Here is a 19,055-nt window from a genome sequence, read left to right on the forward strand (position 1 = left end):
CTCCCCTCTCTCCATCTCCCTCTGTCCCTCTCTTTTTCTTTATCTCTCCTTCCCCCTTCCTCTCTGCCTCCCTCACCCCCTTTCTCCTTCTCTCCCTCTCTCTATCCCTCTCTATCCTATCCTTCCACCCTCTTTCTTTCTGTTATCCTAAAGTCAGGTGCTCTGGTCAGTCCTCCAGTTTCCTTAACTCTCACAAAGGTGATTTATATGCACATGTATGAATAATCATCTTGCTGTGTCTGTGGAGAAGTGACCATGGTCTGACACTTCTAAAAATCCAATTTTGACAACAGTGTATGTCTCTATACATATTCTTATATATATACTTTGAACAATTGATACTTATTTCATTTCATGTGAATGTTGATCACAGTCTGAATGACTTGCAATCATAGATCAGGAACACACTAGTTCACTAACGAACTCTATTATTTGGAAGCTAGCAAGGGAAACATCATCTTGCATGTCTGCAAATGGAATCTATTGGATCATACACTCTATCATAAGACTCCCTGTGTGTTTGGGACAGACTGTAGGAAGAAAAGAAACTGGCCTTACAACTCGTCCGTGTAGTGCAAGCTTGTTCTTCTTGCCTGGAAGAGGCTGAGTCTGTTTTACCAATGTTGATATCTAGACTCTTGTCTGAGCTTTGACTTGTTTTGCTCATCAGAATGCTGCTGAGGTAATCGTGGTGTCAGATTGCTCTAAGCTGTAATGCAGCTGACGCATGTACTCACAGTGACTGACTGTCTGGGAATCAGAGAACTAGTCTACCAGAGAATGAACAAACACCAGAAAAGGAGTCTATACCACAAGGGCAAATGCCCAGGATGTTGTTCTTTATTGTTTAAGAATATGCTGTGTTATGAAAATGTGACCTTTCCACAAATAATACATTGAAATTGTGCAATATGCATACAGTTCCTTCAAATTCTATAAACTTTTAACTTTAATGAACATAATATCTGATTAAATATTATGATGACTTATCAAAAAAAAACTTACCCAACTCAACACATCCACCAATTCCAAGGAGAGCCCCTGAGCTGTGGTACAGAGGGAGGGTTATATAAATGATGTCATCAGCTGTGCAACCAAATGCCCATAGCCCAACAGATCCCTTCAACACTTGCAACTGGCTAATCACAGCTGCTTTGGGTAGACCTGGGAGAGAAAGAAAGAAAGAATCAGTAGCCCACACACATTCTCTGAGGGACTGCCATCCAGGTTAAAGATCATACAAATTGACCTCAGCAACATAAATTATCATAATTATGAAAAGATGGAATGTAGTTGGAGAAGAAAAAAATTATCTCGATTAGCTTAAATGCTTTATAAAATAGCTATTTATGTGTACCTTTGTATATGAGTTAATTTTCTCATGATCATTGTGTAAGCCTTTTGGAACATATTATTAAGCTTAGCAGGCCTCTAGTGTTCATCAACCTACAGCTAAGAATGCTTTAAAATAAAATCTGAAGCATATTGAAAAAATTTCTTTGCTTTGTTGTAGCCCTGTCTAAGGCCCCTACTGTGTTTTCTGAATGGATTGACTTATAGATTCCAGAGTATCTTGAATCTGTTATGTAGGATCATGGTCTCTCATACTGTGTTCAGAATAAACTATTTCTCATTCTTTTACATGCAGTTATTTTATGTCATATATATATAATATTATATATAGAGATCTATGAAAGAAAGATTATCCTAATACCAACTACACAAAAGATTGAGACAAAATATCCCAAATTATTCTAGAATCTAGAATAGCACATTATATAGGAAATTCTAGAAAACTGACGAATCTGCTAAAATAATTAAAGAAATGCTAACATCTGAAAACATGTGTCCTCAAATAAGAGTGATCATAATAAAATCTAAATGTAAAGCAGAAGTCCAGAGAACAATTCCTCCAAATAGGACTCTCACTGTGGACCATTCACTTCGTCATGTTTAAACATGTCTTATCATATGATCCTTTAAAAATTCAGGCTCGTGAAATATGTTGGAACTCTTCCATACATTTCATGAGCCAAATGGAATTTTCTTCTCTGTCTAGCCTTCTTCCACATGTAATGTCTCTCATGAAAATGTACAGTTGCAAGTAATATCCAAAATATTTTTATCTTTCACAGTGCTTTAAGTACTGCCATCTATAGACTGATACTTTCTTTATTGTTTTCAAATTTGTTGTTATGGTCTTTGCATATGTGAGTGTAAGAAATTCATCCACCAAAAAAATCTGAAAAGCTAGCCCGTATGATACAGTATGATGCTTGAACATTAACATTTTTATGTGTTTCAAGTTATATGTCTCTATCATGGAACACAACTTGCCTTTCTGTTGATAAATATCATCACTTCAAGTAATTCACTGGGTTTTAGAGTATCCTATTCTTCCTGGCATTTAAAGTATCTTAGTTTTTCAAATGATATCCTTCGTGGGCTTCCACATTGAATCTACCTCATATCTGCCTCACTGTGGCTTGAAACATTACTTAGTGGTAAAGAGCTCCCTCCGTTAGCATTCATGAGCATGCAGCCCCGGATCCAATCCCTGGAGCCACAAAAACGATCTCGTTAATAAACTCATTGGCTTCATAAAATGTTAAGGGGCTGAGGCCAAGCAGGGGCTTTTCCTGGAGGCAGGCAGGGAAGCCAAGCCTGAGATACCACAGGAGGAATCAAAAGACAGTCTCAGTCCATGGAGACTTCACATGCCCTCCAGGAACTCTCAAGTCTGCCTTATCAAGTCTACCAGCTCTGAAATTCCTGACAGGCTTCATGCTCTGCTTCATTAATGGGATCAGACTTGACCTCACATATGAAGTTGGGCTAATATTTACCACTAACTTAAAATCATGTTCTTTTTCAAAAGACACCTTTGTAGCTATTCCCATTAGGTTAGATTTTTACCGTCTGTACTAAAAATCTCTCCAAATTTCCTCCTCAAAACACCACATAGATATGTGAAGTGAGACGATCTCTAGCCACGACTATAAAGAACAGCTTTCTGTCCCTCATCCAGGAGAGCAAATACCCATGCTTTTTCTGCTACATAGAAACTCGATGTATTAGTTACCACATCCTCCATTCCCTGTGATGTCCTGCAGCTCAGAGCAAACCAGAAACTAAATTAAATGATCTTCAGAGAGAGTCCCATCCAAAAATAGCAACACTACATCTAATGTTCCTGCCACCTTTTGAGCCACTTTAGTGAATTTTTTGACTGTTACACTTATAGTTTCATTGTTTTTCCATGTATAATAAATTCATGAACTTAACCCAAGCAGTAGAAGGCACATGGCAAAATTTTTGATAAAGGAGGCAAGATATAGGAACTTCTCGGAAAATGGGGTTTAGGTTTGAATGAAGAAGACAAGCAGAAGAATAAACTAAACCAAGATTAGGGCTCTAAGGTAAAATGTTAACACACTGGGTTTGGTGGCACATGCCTTTCCCCCAATACTCAGGAGGCAGAGGCAGGAGAAGCTATGAACTTGAGGCCAACCTGGCCTACAAAGTGAGTTTCAGGACAGCCATGGCTACACAGAGAAGCCCTGTCTTGAAGAAAAAAAAAGAGAGAAAGGAAACAAACAAACAAAAAGCCAAAGAGCTTAAGATGTTAAGGAGCATAGGAACTTTGGAAAATGCATCAGTGGTGTTTTAAAAACCAATACAGTCACAAAGCACTTGTTTCCATCTTTCCTGGCGAACTTTTTCTTGAGAAAGGCTATCTTAGGTGGGCTCTCAATTCTTGATACTTAAACTTTTATCACTCCTGACACTGGGACTCTTTAAATGTAATTTGAGTTGAAAAGATCATTGCGATAGGGACCAAGAAGGAAGTGAGGAGTTAGGATATGTCATGTGACTTGATAGCTAAGGCACAGATAAGGGCTAGAATGTGTGAAGAGAAAGATAATTACAAGGCAAGCATAGATTGGGGAGAATAACTGTAAAAATTTATTTATTATATTAGATGCAAGAAGGGGAGGGTCCACAAGGAGAAAGGACCTTATGAAAAGGGAATTCTCTATGGTAATGACAACTGGCTCGCTCCAGACACAGAAAATAAGCTAAGTCTTGGTTTTCTACCAAGACTTACAGGAATATTTGGATATATAGCTGCTCTATTCATGCTGAGATGGCCTCATTAGAGAATTCTGATCCAAGCCCTTCAAGTTCAAATCCTAATGGCAGAATGAGACTGACCATATGTGGGGACCCTAAGGAGAATGGAGACATACAGAAGATAACAGCTTCGGAGTTTCCTTAAAGAGATGAGAGTGTAGTCAAACAAAGAATCCACACAACAAAGCTAAACATAAGGGAAAGCCAAAAGAAAGTTGTTTGCCTCTGCAGAATCCCAGAAAGGATCGTGAATAAGGAAGTTAGCCCCCTCAAAGATTAGACAATAAACATGTAAGCATAATAGGAGACCATGCAGGAAGTTCTGTTTGTGAATCAATAGTAGTCATGGGCTTTCCCAACAACCACATAGACAGCTAAGATTTTTTTTCCCCCTCTGGAAATCAAAAAGTTCTGGAAATGTCAAGAAAAATAGAGGCCAAAACAGGGAGATAAGCGGAAATGTACAGACATTCTCAACTTCTCACTTCCCTTTAACACTTGCTATTTGTCGTTGCTATATATTCTTTTCTGAGGCATCTGAATAGCTCGCAAATTAAGACAAGTAACTAGGGGCGCCCTCCTCAACACACATGCACTGGCACATGCTTGTGTACACACACACACACACACACACACACACAAATACAGAGCAAAGCCTAGGCAAGGAAACAAATTAGTAACTAAATCACACCAGGCTGGGGTTTCTATTTATGAGTTCATTTGTTTTGGGTTTTTTCTTTTCTTTTCCTTTCTTTCTCTCTTTCTTTCTTTCTCTCTTTCTTTCTTTCTTTCTTTCTTTCTTTCTTTCTTTCTTTCTTTCTTCCCTTCCTTCTTTCTTTTTTTTAAGTTTTTATTTATTTTATTTTATTTTTTTATTCGATATGTTCTTTATTTTCATTTCAAATGATTTCCCCTTTTCTGGCTCCCCACTCCCTGAAAGTCCCATAAACCCTCTTCCCTCCCCCTGTTCCTCCATCTACCCCTTCCCAATTCCCTGTTCTGGTATTCCCCTATACTGCTGCACTGAGTCTTTCCAGAACCAGGGGCCACTCCTCTGGACTTCTTGGACATCATTTAATATGTGGATTATGTCTTGGGTATTCAAAGTATCTAGGCTAATATCCACTTATCAGTGAGTGCATGCCATGATTGATCTTTTGAGACTGGATTACCTCACTTAGTATGATGTTCTCCAGCTCCATCCATTTGTCTAAGAATTTCATGAATTAGTTGTTTCTAATGGCTGATTGTGTAAATATACCACATTTTTTGTATCCATTCCTCCGTTGAGGGACACCTGGGTTCTTTCCAGCTTCTGGCTACTACAAACAGGGCTGCTATGAATGTAGTGGAGCATGTGTCCTTATTGCATGCCAGGTAATCCTCTGGGTATATGCCCAGGAATGGTATAGCAGGGTCCTCCAGAAGTGACTTGCCCAGTTTTCTGAGGAACCGCCAGACTGATTTCGAGAGTTGTTGTATCATCTTGCAATCCCACCAGCAGTGGAGGAGTGTTCCTCTTTCTCCACATCCTCGCCAACACCTGCTGTCTCCTGATTTTTTGACCTTAGCCATTCTGACTGGTGTGAGGTGAAATTTTAGGGTTGTTTTGATTTGCATTTCCCTAATGACTAATGATGTTGAGCATTTCTTAAGGTGCTTCTTGGCCATCTGAATTTCTTCAGGTGTAAATTCTTTTTTTAGATCTGTACCCCATTTTTTAATAGGGTTAACCTCCTTTGGTTCCCTGAGGACTAACTTTTTGAGTTCTTTCTATATATTGGATATTAGTCCTCTATCAGATGTAGGATTGGTGAAGATTTTTTTCTCAATTTGTTGGTTGCTGTTTTGTCCTTTTGACAGTGTCCTTTGCCTTACAGAAGCTTTGTAATTTTATGAGGTCCCATTTGTCAATTATTGATCTTAGAGCATAAGCTGTTGGTGTTCTGTTCAGGAACATTTCCTCTGTACCCATGATCAAGGGTCTTCCCCAGTTTCTTTTCTATTAGTTTCAGTGTGTCAGGTTTTATGTTGAGATCCTTGATCCACTTGGAGTTGAACTTAGTACAAGGAGATAAGAATGGATAGATTTGCATTCTTCTGCATGCTGACTTCCAGTTGAACCAGCACCATTTGCTGAAAGACTATCTTTTTTCCCCTGGATGCTTTTAGCTCCTTAGTCGAAGATCAAGTGATCATTGGTATGTGGGTTCATTTCTCAGTCTTCAATCCTATTCCATTGATCCGCTTGCCTGACATTGTACCAATACCATGAGTTTTTATCACTATTGCTCTGTAGTAATGTTTGAGGTCTAGGATACTGATTCCCCCAGAAGTTCTTTTACTGCTGAGAATAGTAGCTTTTAGCTATCCTGGGTTTTTTGTTATTCCAGATGAATTTGAGAATTGCTCTTTCTAGCTCTATGAAGAACTAAGTTGGGATTTTGATGGGGATTGCACTGAATCTGTAGATTGCTTTTGGCAAGGTGGCCATTGTAACTATATTAATCCTGCTAATCCATGAGCATATAAGTTTTTTTTTTTTTATTTTATTTTCTGAGGTCTTCTTCGATTTCCTTCTTCAGAGATCTGAAGTTCTTGTCATACAGGTCTTTCACTTGTTTAGTTAGAGTCACCCCAAGATACTTTATGCTGTTTGTGTCTATTGTAAATGGTGTTATTTCTCTAATTTCTTTCTCAGTCTGCTTATCCTTTGAGTATAGAAAGGCTACTGATTTGCTTGAGTTGATTTTATAACCAGCCACTTTGCTGAAGTTGTTTATCAGTTGTAGCAGTTCTCTGGTAGAGGTTTTTGGGTCACTTAAGTATACTATCATATCATGTGCAAATAGTGATAGTTTGATTTCTTCCTTTCCAATTTATATCCCTTTGACCTCCTTATGTTGTCTAATTGCTCTAGCTAGGACTTCAAGAACTATATTGAAAAGATATGGAGAGAGGGGGCAGGCTTGTCTAGTCCCTGATTTTAGTGGGATTACTTCAAGTTTCTCTCCATTTAGTTTGATGTTGGCTACCAGTTTGTCGTATATTGCTTTTACTATGTTTAGATATGGGCCTTGAATTCCTGTACTTTCCAAGACTTTTAGCATGAATGGATGCTGAATTTTGTCAAAAGTTTTTTCAGCATCTAATGAAATGATCATGTGCTTTTCTTTGCATTTGTTTATATAATGGATAGCATTGATGGATTTCTGAATATGGAAATATCCCTGCATCCCTGGGATGAAGCCTACTTGATCATGGTGGATGATTGTTTTGATGTGCCCTTGAATTTGATGGGCAAGAATTTTATTGAGTAGTTTTACACCGATATTCATAAGGGAAATTGGCCTGAAATTCTCTTTCTTAGTTGAATCTTTGTGTGGTTTTGGTATCAGCCTAATTGTGGCTTCGTAGAAGGACTTGGGTAGTGTTCCTTCTGTTTCTATTTGGTGGAATAGTTTTAAGAGTATTGGTGCTAAGTCTTCTTTGAAGTTCTGATAGAATTCTGCACTAAAACCATCTGGTTCTGTGCTTTTTTTGGTCGGAAGGCTTTCTATGACCCCTTCTATTTCTTTAGGGGTTATGGGTCTGTTTAGATGATCTATTTGATCCTGATTTAATTTTGGTATTTAGTATCTGTCTAAGAAATTGTCCATTTCCTCCAGATTCTCCAGTTGTGTTGAGTACAGGCTTTTGTAGTAGGATCTGATGATTTTTGAATTTCCTAAGTTTCTGTTGTTATATCTCCCTTTTCATTTCCAATTTTGTTAATTTGGATACTGTCTCTGTGCCCTTTCGTTAGTCTGGCTAATGGTTTATCTATCTTGTTGATTTTTTCAAAGAACCAGCTCCTGGTTTTGTTGATTCTTTGTATGGTTCTCTTATTTTTTACTTGATTGATTTCAGCCCTGATTTTGATGATTTCCTGTCTTCTTCTCCTCCTGGGTGAATTAGATTCTTTTTGTTCTAGGGCTTTCAGTTGTTCTGTTAAGCTTCTAGTGTATGCTCTCTCCAATTTCTTTTTGGAGGCTCTCAAAGCTATGAGTTTTCCTCTTAGCACTGCTTTCATTGTGTCCCATAGATTTGTGTATGTTGTGTCTTCCTTTTCATTAAATTCTAAAAAATCTTTGATTTCTTTCTTTATTTCTTCCTTGACCAAGGTATCATTGAGTAGAATATTTTTCAGTTTCCATGTGTATGTGGACTCTGTTGTTTTTACTGTTATTAAAGACCACTTTTACTCTATAGTGATCTGATAGGAGGCATGGGATTATTTCGGTCTTCTTATATTTGTTGAGGTCTGTCTTGTGACCAACTATATGATCGATTTTGGAGAAGGTACCATGAGATGCTGAGAAAAAGGTATATTCTTTTGTTTTGGAATGAAAAGTTCTATATATATATATCTGTTAAATCCAATTGGTCCAAAGCTTCAATTAGTTTCACTGTCTCCCTGTTTAGTTTCTGTTTTCCTGTTCGGTCCATTGAGGAGAGTGGAGTGTTGAAGTCACCCACGATTATTTTGCTTTGAGCAACGTGTGCTTTGAGCTTTAGTAAAGTTTCTTTTATGAATGAGGGTGCCTTTGCATTTGGAGCATAGATGTTCAGGATTGAGAGTTCTTCTTGGTAGATTTTTCTTTTGACCAGCAAAAAGTGTCCTTCAATGTCTCTTTTGATGACATTAGGTTGAAAGTCAACTTTATCTGATATTAGAATGGCAACACTGGCTTGTTTCCTGAGACCATTTGCTTGTAGAATTGTCTTCCAGCCTTTTACTTTAAGGTAAGTTTTTGTCTTTGACACTGAGGTGTGTTTCCTGTATGCAGCAAAATGTAGGGTCCTGTTTATGTATCCAGTCTATGTCTTTTTATTGGGAAATTGAGTCCATTGACGTAAAGAGATATTAAGGAGTAGTGGTTATTGCTTCCTATCATTTTTGATGTTATTTTTATATTTGTGTGGTTATCTTCTTTTGGGTTTGATGAAAGAAGTTTAATATCCTGCTTTTTCCAGGGTATAGTTTCCCTCCTTGTATTGGTGTTTTCCTACTATTATCCTTTGAATGGCTGGGTTTGTGGAAAGATATTGTGTAAATTTGGTTTTGTCATGGAATATCTTGGTTTCTCCATCTATAGTGATTGAGAGTTTCACTGGGTATAGTAGTCTTGGCTGGCATTTGTGTCCTCTTAGAGTCTGCATGAGCTCTGCCCAGATTCTTCTAGCTTTCATGGTCTCTGGTGAGAAGTCTGGTGTAATTGTGATAGGTCTTCCTTTGTATGTTACTTGCCCTTTTTCTCTTACTGCCCTAAGTATTCTTTCTTTGTTTAGTACATTTGGGGTTTTGATTATTATGTGAGGGAAGTATTTCTGTTCTGGTCCAGTCTGTTTGGAGTTCTGTAGGCTTCTTGTATATTCATGGTCATCTCTCTCTTTAGGTTAGGGAAGTTTTCTTCCATAATTTTGTTGAAGATATTTGCTGGCCCTTTAAGTTGTAAATCTTCACTCTCATCGATGCCTATAACCCTTAGGTTTGGTTTTCTCATAGTGTCCTGGATTTCCTGGATATTTTGGGTTACAAGCTTTTTGCATTTTGCATTTTCTTTCACTGTTGAGTCCATGGTTTCTATGGTATCTTCAACATCTGAGATTCTTTCTTTCTTCTATCTCTTGTATTCTGTTCTTGGTATTTGCATCTATGGCCCCTGGTTTCTTCCCAAGGTTTTCTATCTCCAAAGTTGTCTCCCTTTGTGATTTCTTAGTTGTTTCTACTTCTGTTTTTAGATCCTGGATGTTTTTGCTCAGTTCCTTCACTTGCTTGTTTGTGTTTTCCTCTAATTCTTTGAGAGATTTTTGTGTTTCCTCTTTCATTACTTCTGCCTGTTGATAAAAGTTCTCCTGTATTTCTTTAAGTGATTTTTGCATTTCCTCCTTATTGGCTACTAACTTATGACCCATATTCTCCTGAATTTCTTTAAGTGATTTTTGTGTTTCCCTTGTAAAGGCTTCTAGCTTTTGATCATTTTTCTTTTGAATTTCTTTAAGACATTTATTTATGTCCTTCATGTGTTCCTCTAACAGCATCCTGACCAGTGATTTTAAATCCAACTCTTGTTTTTCTGGTGTGTTGGGGTATCCAGGACTAGCTGTTGTTGGAGAATTGGGTTCAGATGCTGCCATAATACCTTGGTTTGTTAGTAGTATTCCTAGTTTGCCTTTAGCCATCTGGTTCTCACTGGTGTTACATGGTCTTATTGTCACTGGCTGGTGCTTCAACCTCCTGTGGACCTTTAAGGTTATTTCTGTGACACTTGATGACTGGGTTTCCTCTGGCACAGATTGCCTTCCTCTTTTGTGCCTTTGGAGCCCTGCTGAGTCTTGCCTTAAGCAATTTTATACTTGGGTTGTCTCAGTGAACCAGGTGTTCCCCGACTGCTCTGTCATGGAGCGAAGATGTCACTCCCTCTGTTGATCCTCATGTAGAACGCAGGCCCCATGACAGGCTGGCTGGCAGATGAACCTATGTGCTCATGTTCTGGGTGTAGGCAGACCCCTGGTGGTTTGCACCCCCAGAGATCTTAAGCTCGGGATAATACAGTACCTAGTGATGCTTTTCGACCCTGGCAGGTAGCGAAGATGGCCACAGGGATTCACTCCCTCTGCTGCTCTCCTCATAGGACACAGGCCCCATGACCGACTGGCTGACAGACAACTGCCTATGTGCTCAGGTCCTGGGCGCAGGCAGCCCCCCTGGCACTTTGCACCCCCAGAGATCTTAAGCTCAGGATAATACAGTACCTAGTGATGCTTTTCTGCCCCTGCAGGTAGCAAAGATGGCCGCGGGGATTCACTCCCTCTGCTGCTGTCTACCTTGTTTTGGGTTTTATTGCCTACACTTTTAAGCATGAACTGGCAGTCAAAAGGAACCCGATATTTAAGGAAATTCAGTAGCATAAAACAAAGCAATATAAACTAAAACATTAAAAAATGTGGGTAAACCAGACAAGTTAAAGACACTTGAAAGATACAGCACAATAAATTATCAAGAGTACAATAATAGGTTTCAAAGAATATTCTAAGAGCACAGGATGGGGAAATAAATCTCTCAAAAAGTAAATAAAAAATGAAGAGAAGGAAAATAGAAAATATAGGAAATTTATGACTTGATCCAAGAGACTCAATCTGTAGAAATGGAAAGGCTTCAAAGATGGAAGAATGAACAAAGATGGAAGAGGAGCAGAAACAAAGAGGAGAAATACATGTTTGTTTGCTTTAAATTTTATTTTTTTATTAAATTTTAAAAACACATAGAGCTGCAAGACATTAATTTCTAGACTGAAAATAATTATTAGCTTCACAGAAAATAACTAAAGAAGACAAGCCCTTCATAGTGTCATCAGCATACTATGAACTTCTGGAGATTTGAGGACGAGAGACACAAAGATAAAAGACTTATCAACATGTACACAGTGTTAGCCATCAGGCACCTCCAGGGATAGCCCGAAAGAGACTCCGAGACAATGTTGGCAATTAGGCATCTCCACAGCCAGCTCCCGGGGCCCCAGTGACAAGAAGCATCATCACTAGCTGCCCATAAGTGACACACTGTTGTTCCTGCTGCCTGTCCTCTTGTGCATGTGCCTAATACAAAAAAACAAATTTTCCCTCCCCCTTCTCTTCTTCCCTTCCTTCCCTGCAGAGGCAGCAACTACACTTCCCATGTGAGACCTTTTGCACGGTGTGATTTGGTTAGAACCTGCTGCCTAGTTCCATCACACAGGAAATCAAAAATCAAATCCTGAATAAAAATAATTTCCAACTTACAGTTCTACAAACAGTCTTCCATCTGTAGGACAGAATAAAAGATGCTATGGAATATATAAGAATCAGTCCTTCTTAGAAGGGGGAAAAATACTCACAGGAGGAAATACGAAGACAAAGTGTGGAACAGAGACTAAAGGATAGGCCATCCAGAGACTGCCCCACCTGGGGATCTATCCCATAGGCAGTCACCAAACCCAGACATTATTGCAGATGCCAAGAAGTGCTTGCTGACAGGAGCCTTTTATAGCTGTCTCCTGAGAGGTTCTGCCAGAGCCTGACAAATACAGAGGCGAATGCTCACAGCCAACCACTGAAATTAGCATGGGGTTCCCAACATGGAGCGAGAGAAAGGACTGAAGGAGCTGAAGGAGTTTGTAAGCCCATAGGAAGAGCTACAATATCAACCACACAGAAACCTTCAGAGCTCCCAGGGACTAAACCACCAACCAAAGGGTAGACATGGAGGGTCTCATGGCTCCAGCTGTATATGTAGCAGAGGATGGCATTGTCTGGCATCAGTGGGAGGAGAGGCCCTTGGTCCTGTGAAGGCTCGATGCCCCAGTATAGGGGGATGCTAGGGCAGGGAGGAGGGAATGAGTGGGTGGATGGTGGAACACCCTCATAGAAGTAGGAGGAGGGGAGATGGATCAGTGGTTTTTCAGAGGGGAAACCAAGAAAGGGGATAACATTTGAAATGTAAATAAATAAAATATCCAATAAAGGAAAAGAAAAAAAAAAGAATTTGTAAAAATGTTCCTTTCTATGTATCCCTTATTAGGAGAACTGGGCTGGGAAAGACAGAAGAATAAAATAGCTGATGCTCCAGTGAGTCAGGTACCAAGTAAAGAAAACGTGGAAGGAATTCTCAAGGTGGTGGCAAAGAACAAACTCAAGGACAGCTGGAGAGGACTAAAGGAGAAGAAAGGATATCTGGAACAGGGATGTCCCCAAATCACCTTGATAGACTGCATGGGATTATTTATAGCTGTGTGTCCTTCTTGAGGAAGAGGTGATATTGCAAATTAGTTCAATATAATTGCTATCTTAGGATCCATTTCTTTGGGAACCCAGTTGTCCCTTTTAGCTTCAGAGAACTTTCTATTACCATGAGACAGTGTGCTACAGTAACTAACATGTCCCCCACGTTACTGAGTCAAACCCTCACAATCTGTAAGTTTTGACCAGGAGAAATCTAACGATAACACCAGAGACATGAAAATTCCCTTCATTGTGAGTATTTTCTTTAATCTAGCCCATACTTGATCTTTATAATCTAAGGGATAGCGGCCCATTGTCCCCTCTCCCACACAGCACTTGAGCTAGATCTCCTGCTGGCATCCCTCACCTCTCTGAGACCTGTGTAATTCATTTCTCTTTCTTATCTTTTGCTTCCATCCTTCATCATGTCTCACCTGCCTCACACAAGCAAACCTCCCTCCAGTGGACATTCTCATGGACTTAACCATGTTGGCTTACAGACAGTGATAAGAGAGGCCCTTCAACACTAAATTTGAGAAGTTTTCGGGGTGGATGAATGTCTTCAAAAATTTTAGTGTCCTTTGATCTTATATACTAAGGAAATCTCAGATGAGATTAAAGCCAATGAGAATGGGGATTTGCCAAAATGGAAACAACTGTCCTTTTAAAGTCAAAGCAATTAACTCTCCATCTACATCTGAGGGCGCTCGTACAAGAGAACTTTAGGTCTTGCATACATGCTTTCTCAGATGTTAATTTGTTACATATGGCTGAAAAATATATTGACAGCATTTCATTATGTTTCCCTCTTTGGCCTAGAACTCATAGTTAGACTAGGCTAGCCTTGAGCTAACAGGGTACTGCCTGCCTCTGTCTCCCAAATCCTAGCATTAAAGGCATGCACTATATCATGAATGAAAACAAAAAGAAAGACATACCAGGGAAAACATACCCAGAGGCATCTGGAATAGCCCAGACTGGATGGGGGAGGGGGAAATTAAGATGAGAAAAGAGCACCAAGAATGAAGTTGAGGACTAGAGACTGGAATTAACCAAAGTGCCTGAGCTGTATAGGGAAGAGACTCTGGGGAAGGGGCCCAACTCAGTCCCTAGGCTGGAGAGTTCAGGGTAAGGGGCAGTTTTCCAGCGAGGGTTGAAAGGACCCAGCACAAGACTGCCCAAGACAAAGTTCTCAGGACAAAGGAGATTTATTTGCCCCAGAGGCACAGAGGGCAGGGAATAAAAGACAAACACAGGAGATAGAGGAGAAGAGGGGTAAAGGAATAAAGGTGAAGGGAGAATGAGTATTTGTACAAATAGTACAAGAAAGTGCAAAGGACTGCCTCTAGATGGGAAGGAGATGGGGTGGCCCATAGGCAAATGAGAGTTTGTGGGGATAAAAGGGGAAACACTGTGTCAGGATGAAGTGTTTAATTTTGATTGGACAGGTTAATTAAAGTAACCAAAGGGGGCTTTCGATTGCCCTTTGATAGCTGGGCCTTGGTAGTCAGCCTCAGGAGGAGTGGCCACATAATAGAATAAACCTTGGTGCCTAGCTTTAGGAATATAATCTAGTAGATTTTAGCAAGGCAGAGAAAATGGAGGAAGGACAAGGCCTGCCAAAGTCATCTTTGCCAAGTTCAGGCCTGCTGGAGTCCCTTCTCTAGCAGGAGAAGGAGTGACTCTGCAATAGGAACCGAGAGGTATTGGGAGAACCTGGCAGACATGCCTATTGTGATGCATTAAATAGGTTCCTTAGTTAGTTTAGTCCTGAACCTGAGATCTAACACATCAGATCTAAGATATAATTATTTTTAATTACTTTTATGTGCATCATGTCTGTGCAGTGCCTGTAACATGAGCGAGCTTTGGTTGTACACAGACACACGTGTACATACCAGATAGATCTAAGAGCCAGTAAATCTACCCAAAAAGGTCTAATGGCAGAACTACCTCAAGGCAACAGGGCAGAGAGCAATGGAGGTCACATGACGGCCTATTCTGGCCTCTACATGTATGCACTAGCATAAACATCCATGCATGCAACACAACACTAGAGAGAGGGGGGGGGGCATACCTGTTGTTCCAGAGGTAAAAATGTAGAGGCAAGTAGACTTGAGGCTTGAGGTGACATGATGGCTTGCGGGTACTGGCTCTTCAGAAGCAAGACTCAGTTTTTCTTTGAGTGAAACTATACCTTCTGGGACAGAATCCTTCATTCCCCAAACTCTGACATGTTTCGGGAGGCTGGGAAGGATTTCTTCTATGCTTCCAAGCAAATCTGAGAAAGAAAAGATTAGAAACAGGTCAGCAAACTCAAATCTCACATGTTTCATCTTGGGTTTCCTTCCTGTCTTAGGACAGAGATAAAATGGAAACGAAGTATCTCTGTCTGATTGAGCGGCATCAAGGCTGTTTTATGCTTCTATTTGGTTTGCGAAATTTTGTTTTGTTTTGTGGCCTGTCACTCTAATCTGCCTTGTCTGTCCTTGAATTTGTAATGTCCTACCTCAGTTTGGAAAATCCAGTGATTGTAAGCATGAGTCACCATTCCAGGCCTCGTGGCTCTATTTTAACAGCTGTAACTGAAACAGCAATTTTTCACCATCTGATTGAACAACACGAAGAAGAGTCACATAAATGTTGGCCATTTTGATAGTTTTATGCTAAAAGACTATACTGCCCATCTTCCTTTGGCCAGGCCAGTCAGATCTGGAAGAGAGGGACTGTGGTGTGGTAGTAGTTTCTGTCCTTATAAGGGGCAAGATTCCATCTTTCTTCTGTAGACATTTTGACCATTTGCCCAAGTACCCCCTATCATGAAGAAACATTGTCTCACCTAAAGTCAGGACAAGCCTTACTTCCTCCTGCCTTATGTCTCTTTACAGCTGCTTTAAATAGTCTAAAAGACTTATTATTAAAATTATAATTTTTTTCAGTCTTAAAGTAAAACTACTGTAAGTGTCAAAGTTAACTTATAAGCTAAGCCCCACTTGCCCAAGGACAGATACTTCCTGAAATATCTGAATTATTTGGGAGAGAGAGCAGGCCACCTGCTTTTGTTCCCTTAAACAAGGTTGTCCCTACTGAGCCTGATATGCTTGATCACATGTAGATGGCAAGTAAGAAGGCAGGAAACACATCAGGGTGCATGCTTACCCCTGATTGGATGTAGGCAGAAGGAAATATGTCAGGATACACGCTTGTCCCTGGTACAACTCTAGGGGAAATATGGTGGCCCTATGGTTTCTCATTTTAAGCCTAAGCAAAACATGACTCTTTGCCATTTTTCTGGAAACCCAGAAATGGATTTGGTCTCAGTCCAATATTTAATTAAACTTGCTTCAAATTTGTCTCCAAATTGTGGTAAGGTCTAATTCTCACCCAGTGGGATGAATCCTACTTTCCAGATTCTCTTCAAATCTAAATTTAGGATACTGCACTAGACATTTTCTTTTAAATACAGCTTGGTACTTAATTGTTCTGGGAGTCCATCTGGGTGCTTAATTACTCAACCTTAATAAAACATATTTGGATAAATCCCTTGGCTGCTCTGGAAGTCATAGGACCATTGTGATCTTAAAGCCAGTTTGAAGCCAAAGGTTAAGTGAATTTAGAAAGAGGACTGTTCTTGGCACCACTGATAAGCTGCAAATCCCTGAAGCAGTGGGGTGGGGGGTGCAGGGGGAGGAAGGCTAACTTCCAGAAAAGGAACAACGTTCTCCATGCAGGGAGCAATGTGGCAGCTGAGAGTGGAGTAATGACCAGGAACTCAGCAGCAGCCTGAGGTTTAAAGTCAAGGACAGACCCCAAATCAAGTAGACAAGAGAACAGACGATCCCGAGAGCTCGTGTCTCCACACTTGGAAAGCCTTGGAGTATAGTCAGTTCAAGGAAGCAGGATACTGTTGTTGTTGTTGTGGTTTTTTTATGGTTTTTTTTTTTTTTTTTTTTTTTTTTTAAGAAACTCTTTTTTCCAGGATTAAGAAAACAAAAAGCAATGGCTGGTGTGAGATGGGACTAACTTATTAAAAACTTTGATAGAGTTTGATAGGATAGAGTGTTATCCTCTAGAGAGGGAAGATGAGGGAGTAATAAGCCCCTCATGAGGGAGCATTAGATATTAAGGTACCCAGTACCCAACAGTACATACAAGAAACAAAATCCATCATTCCTGAAAACTCTTCTTCCCAGAACATAGAGAGAACTATGTTCATTACATTATTTTTTACTGTATTTATGCCATAGTTTAACATGAATCTCTGAGAGTCAAAATTTTACATTTATTATAGCTGCTAGGCTCTTTTCAATATTTCCAAGGTGTGAGGAATTTCTTCATGCTATATTTTCTTTAATTTAGCATCTACCACAACACCTTTTGTAGTGCTATTTGATGATACCTGCTGGCCTTTTCCAGCTGATGCAACCAGAGTCAGAGGAAGTGAAGAAAGATTCTGTACTTTTCTGTGAATATGACCCCAACAACTCCTTTGCTTTAGACTGTTATCCTCCATAACTGGGCAGACTACATTTCTTATATTAAACTCCCAGTTAAGGGTACTTTATCACAGCATCTCTAGAAAGCTACTAAAACAAGGTCTCAAAATGGTACCCAGTGCAACAGGTAATCAAACTGAATAATTCTAAAACTATATATGCATCATAAAAGAAATCAATGATTTGGTCTAGAGAGATTGGGCTCAGAGGTTAAGTGAATGTATTGCTCCTGTGGAAGACCTGAGTTCAGTTTCTAGCAACCACATTAGTAGGTTCACAATGCCCTATAACCTAGGTCCTAAGATCAGAGGCCCTTTTCTGGTATCTTTGGGCAGTTCTACTCACATGCATATACCCTAACACAGAGACACACAAAATTATACATGCTTTAAAAAATCTTTCAAAGAAATACAGTGATTAAGAATAATATCGTTTAATATACAATAGACCCTGGTCAAGTGCTCTAGAATATATGATTTTTTTTAGTCTGTACATAAAAAGCCACGATATGTTATTCAATTCTTAAAATTAAACTTGAAACATAATCACAAACTCTATCTTGTTTTGAATCTGAATCCATAGTATTGTGTTACACGTTTTCCTGAATGAGAATGTGAAGCATGAAGGATTGTGTGATTAGAGCTGTCAATCTCTGTTCAGTTCTATTGCACTGCAACCTACTTAGAAACACTCCTGGTGTTTCTATAATTTAGATTTCTATAAGTCAGATGAGTTATAAAGAAGCAACAGCAGGCAAGAGTCATATTTCGTGTCTGTCTCTCCATTTCTCTTCATCTTATTGCAGCCTGCCTAGAGAAGCCTTTTCTCCTACCCTACCCCCATTTTCTGGAGACCTTGCCCATTGGTGCTGATCCAAGGCCTCCTTAGTTCTCTCCAGTAAACCTTCCTTTCCCCACAAATGTCAGCCTTTTCTCCTAGCCCATTTCTATTCTTTTGTGTCACCTACCAACCAACAAATTTATTCTCTACCAGGAACCCTAGACCCAGCACATTTGCCTCTGATCCAGAGTAGGGGCTGTCAACCACATAGTGGATCACCTACCTAATAAGAGCTAGAACAGTCATTGACACCAAGAGACCTCTCAAAACAGTTGATAAGCAGTTTCATAAAGATAGCAGGATGCAAAATTAACACTCAAAAATCAGTAGTTTTCATATATATGAATGACAGATTGAGAAAGAAATCATAGCAACAGCAACCTTTCACAATAGCCTCAATAAAAAATAATAATAAAAAGTAATAATCCTGGGATAACTCTAATTAAGCAATTAAAAGACTTGCATAAGAAAACCATAACTGAAACATAATTCTTCATAGACATTGAAAACAATCTTCAACATCATGTGGAAATACAAAAGACCCAGGAGAGTTAAAACAATTCCAAATAATAAGAGAACTCCTGGAGGAATCACCACCCTAGATTTCAAGTTGTATTACAGAGCTGTAGTAATAAAACCAGGATGGTATTAGCAAAAAAATAGACATATTGATCAACTGAATTGAACTGAAGACCCAGACATAAATCCACATCTATGGAATCTGATTTTTTCAAAGGAGACAAAAATACAGTGGAGAACAGACAGAATCTTACACAAACAGTT

At 39.5% G+C, this 19,055-nt stretch overlaps 1 protein-coding gene across 1 annotated transcript in view; it reads right to left on the reverse strand.

Moving 5' to 3' along the window:
• Slc27a6 (solute carrier family 27 member 6) overlaps window positions 1-19,055 on the reverse strand; it is a 65,276-nt gene that overhangs the window by 33,989 nt on the left and 12,232 nt on the right. The window contains exons 2-3 of the mRNA XM_052155847.1: window positions 15,014-15,217; window positions 1,006-1,164 (exon numbers count right to left, since the gene is read on the reverse strand). Coding sequence (XP_052011807.1) covers window positions 1,006-1,164; window positions 15,014-15,217 — 363 coding nt within the window. The remainder of the gene's footprint in view (window positions 1-1,005; window positions 1,165-15,013; window positions 15,218-19,055) is intronic.

Source organism: Apodemus sylvaticus, chromosome 13, assembly GCF_947179515.1.
Source record: "Apodemus sylvaticus chromosome 13, mApoSyl1.1, whole genome shotgun sequence".
Taxonomy (NCBI): domain Eukaryota; kingdom Metazoa; phylum Chordata; class Mammalia; order Rodentia; family Muridae; genus Apodemus; species Apodemus sylvaticus.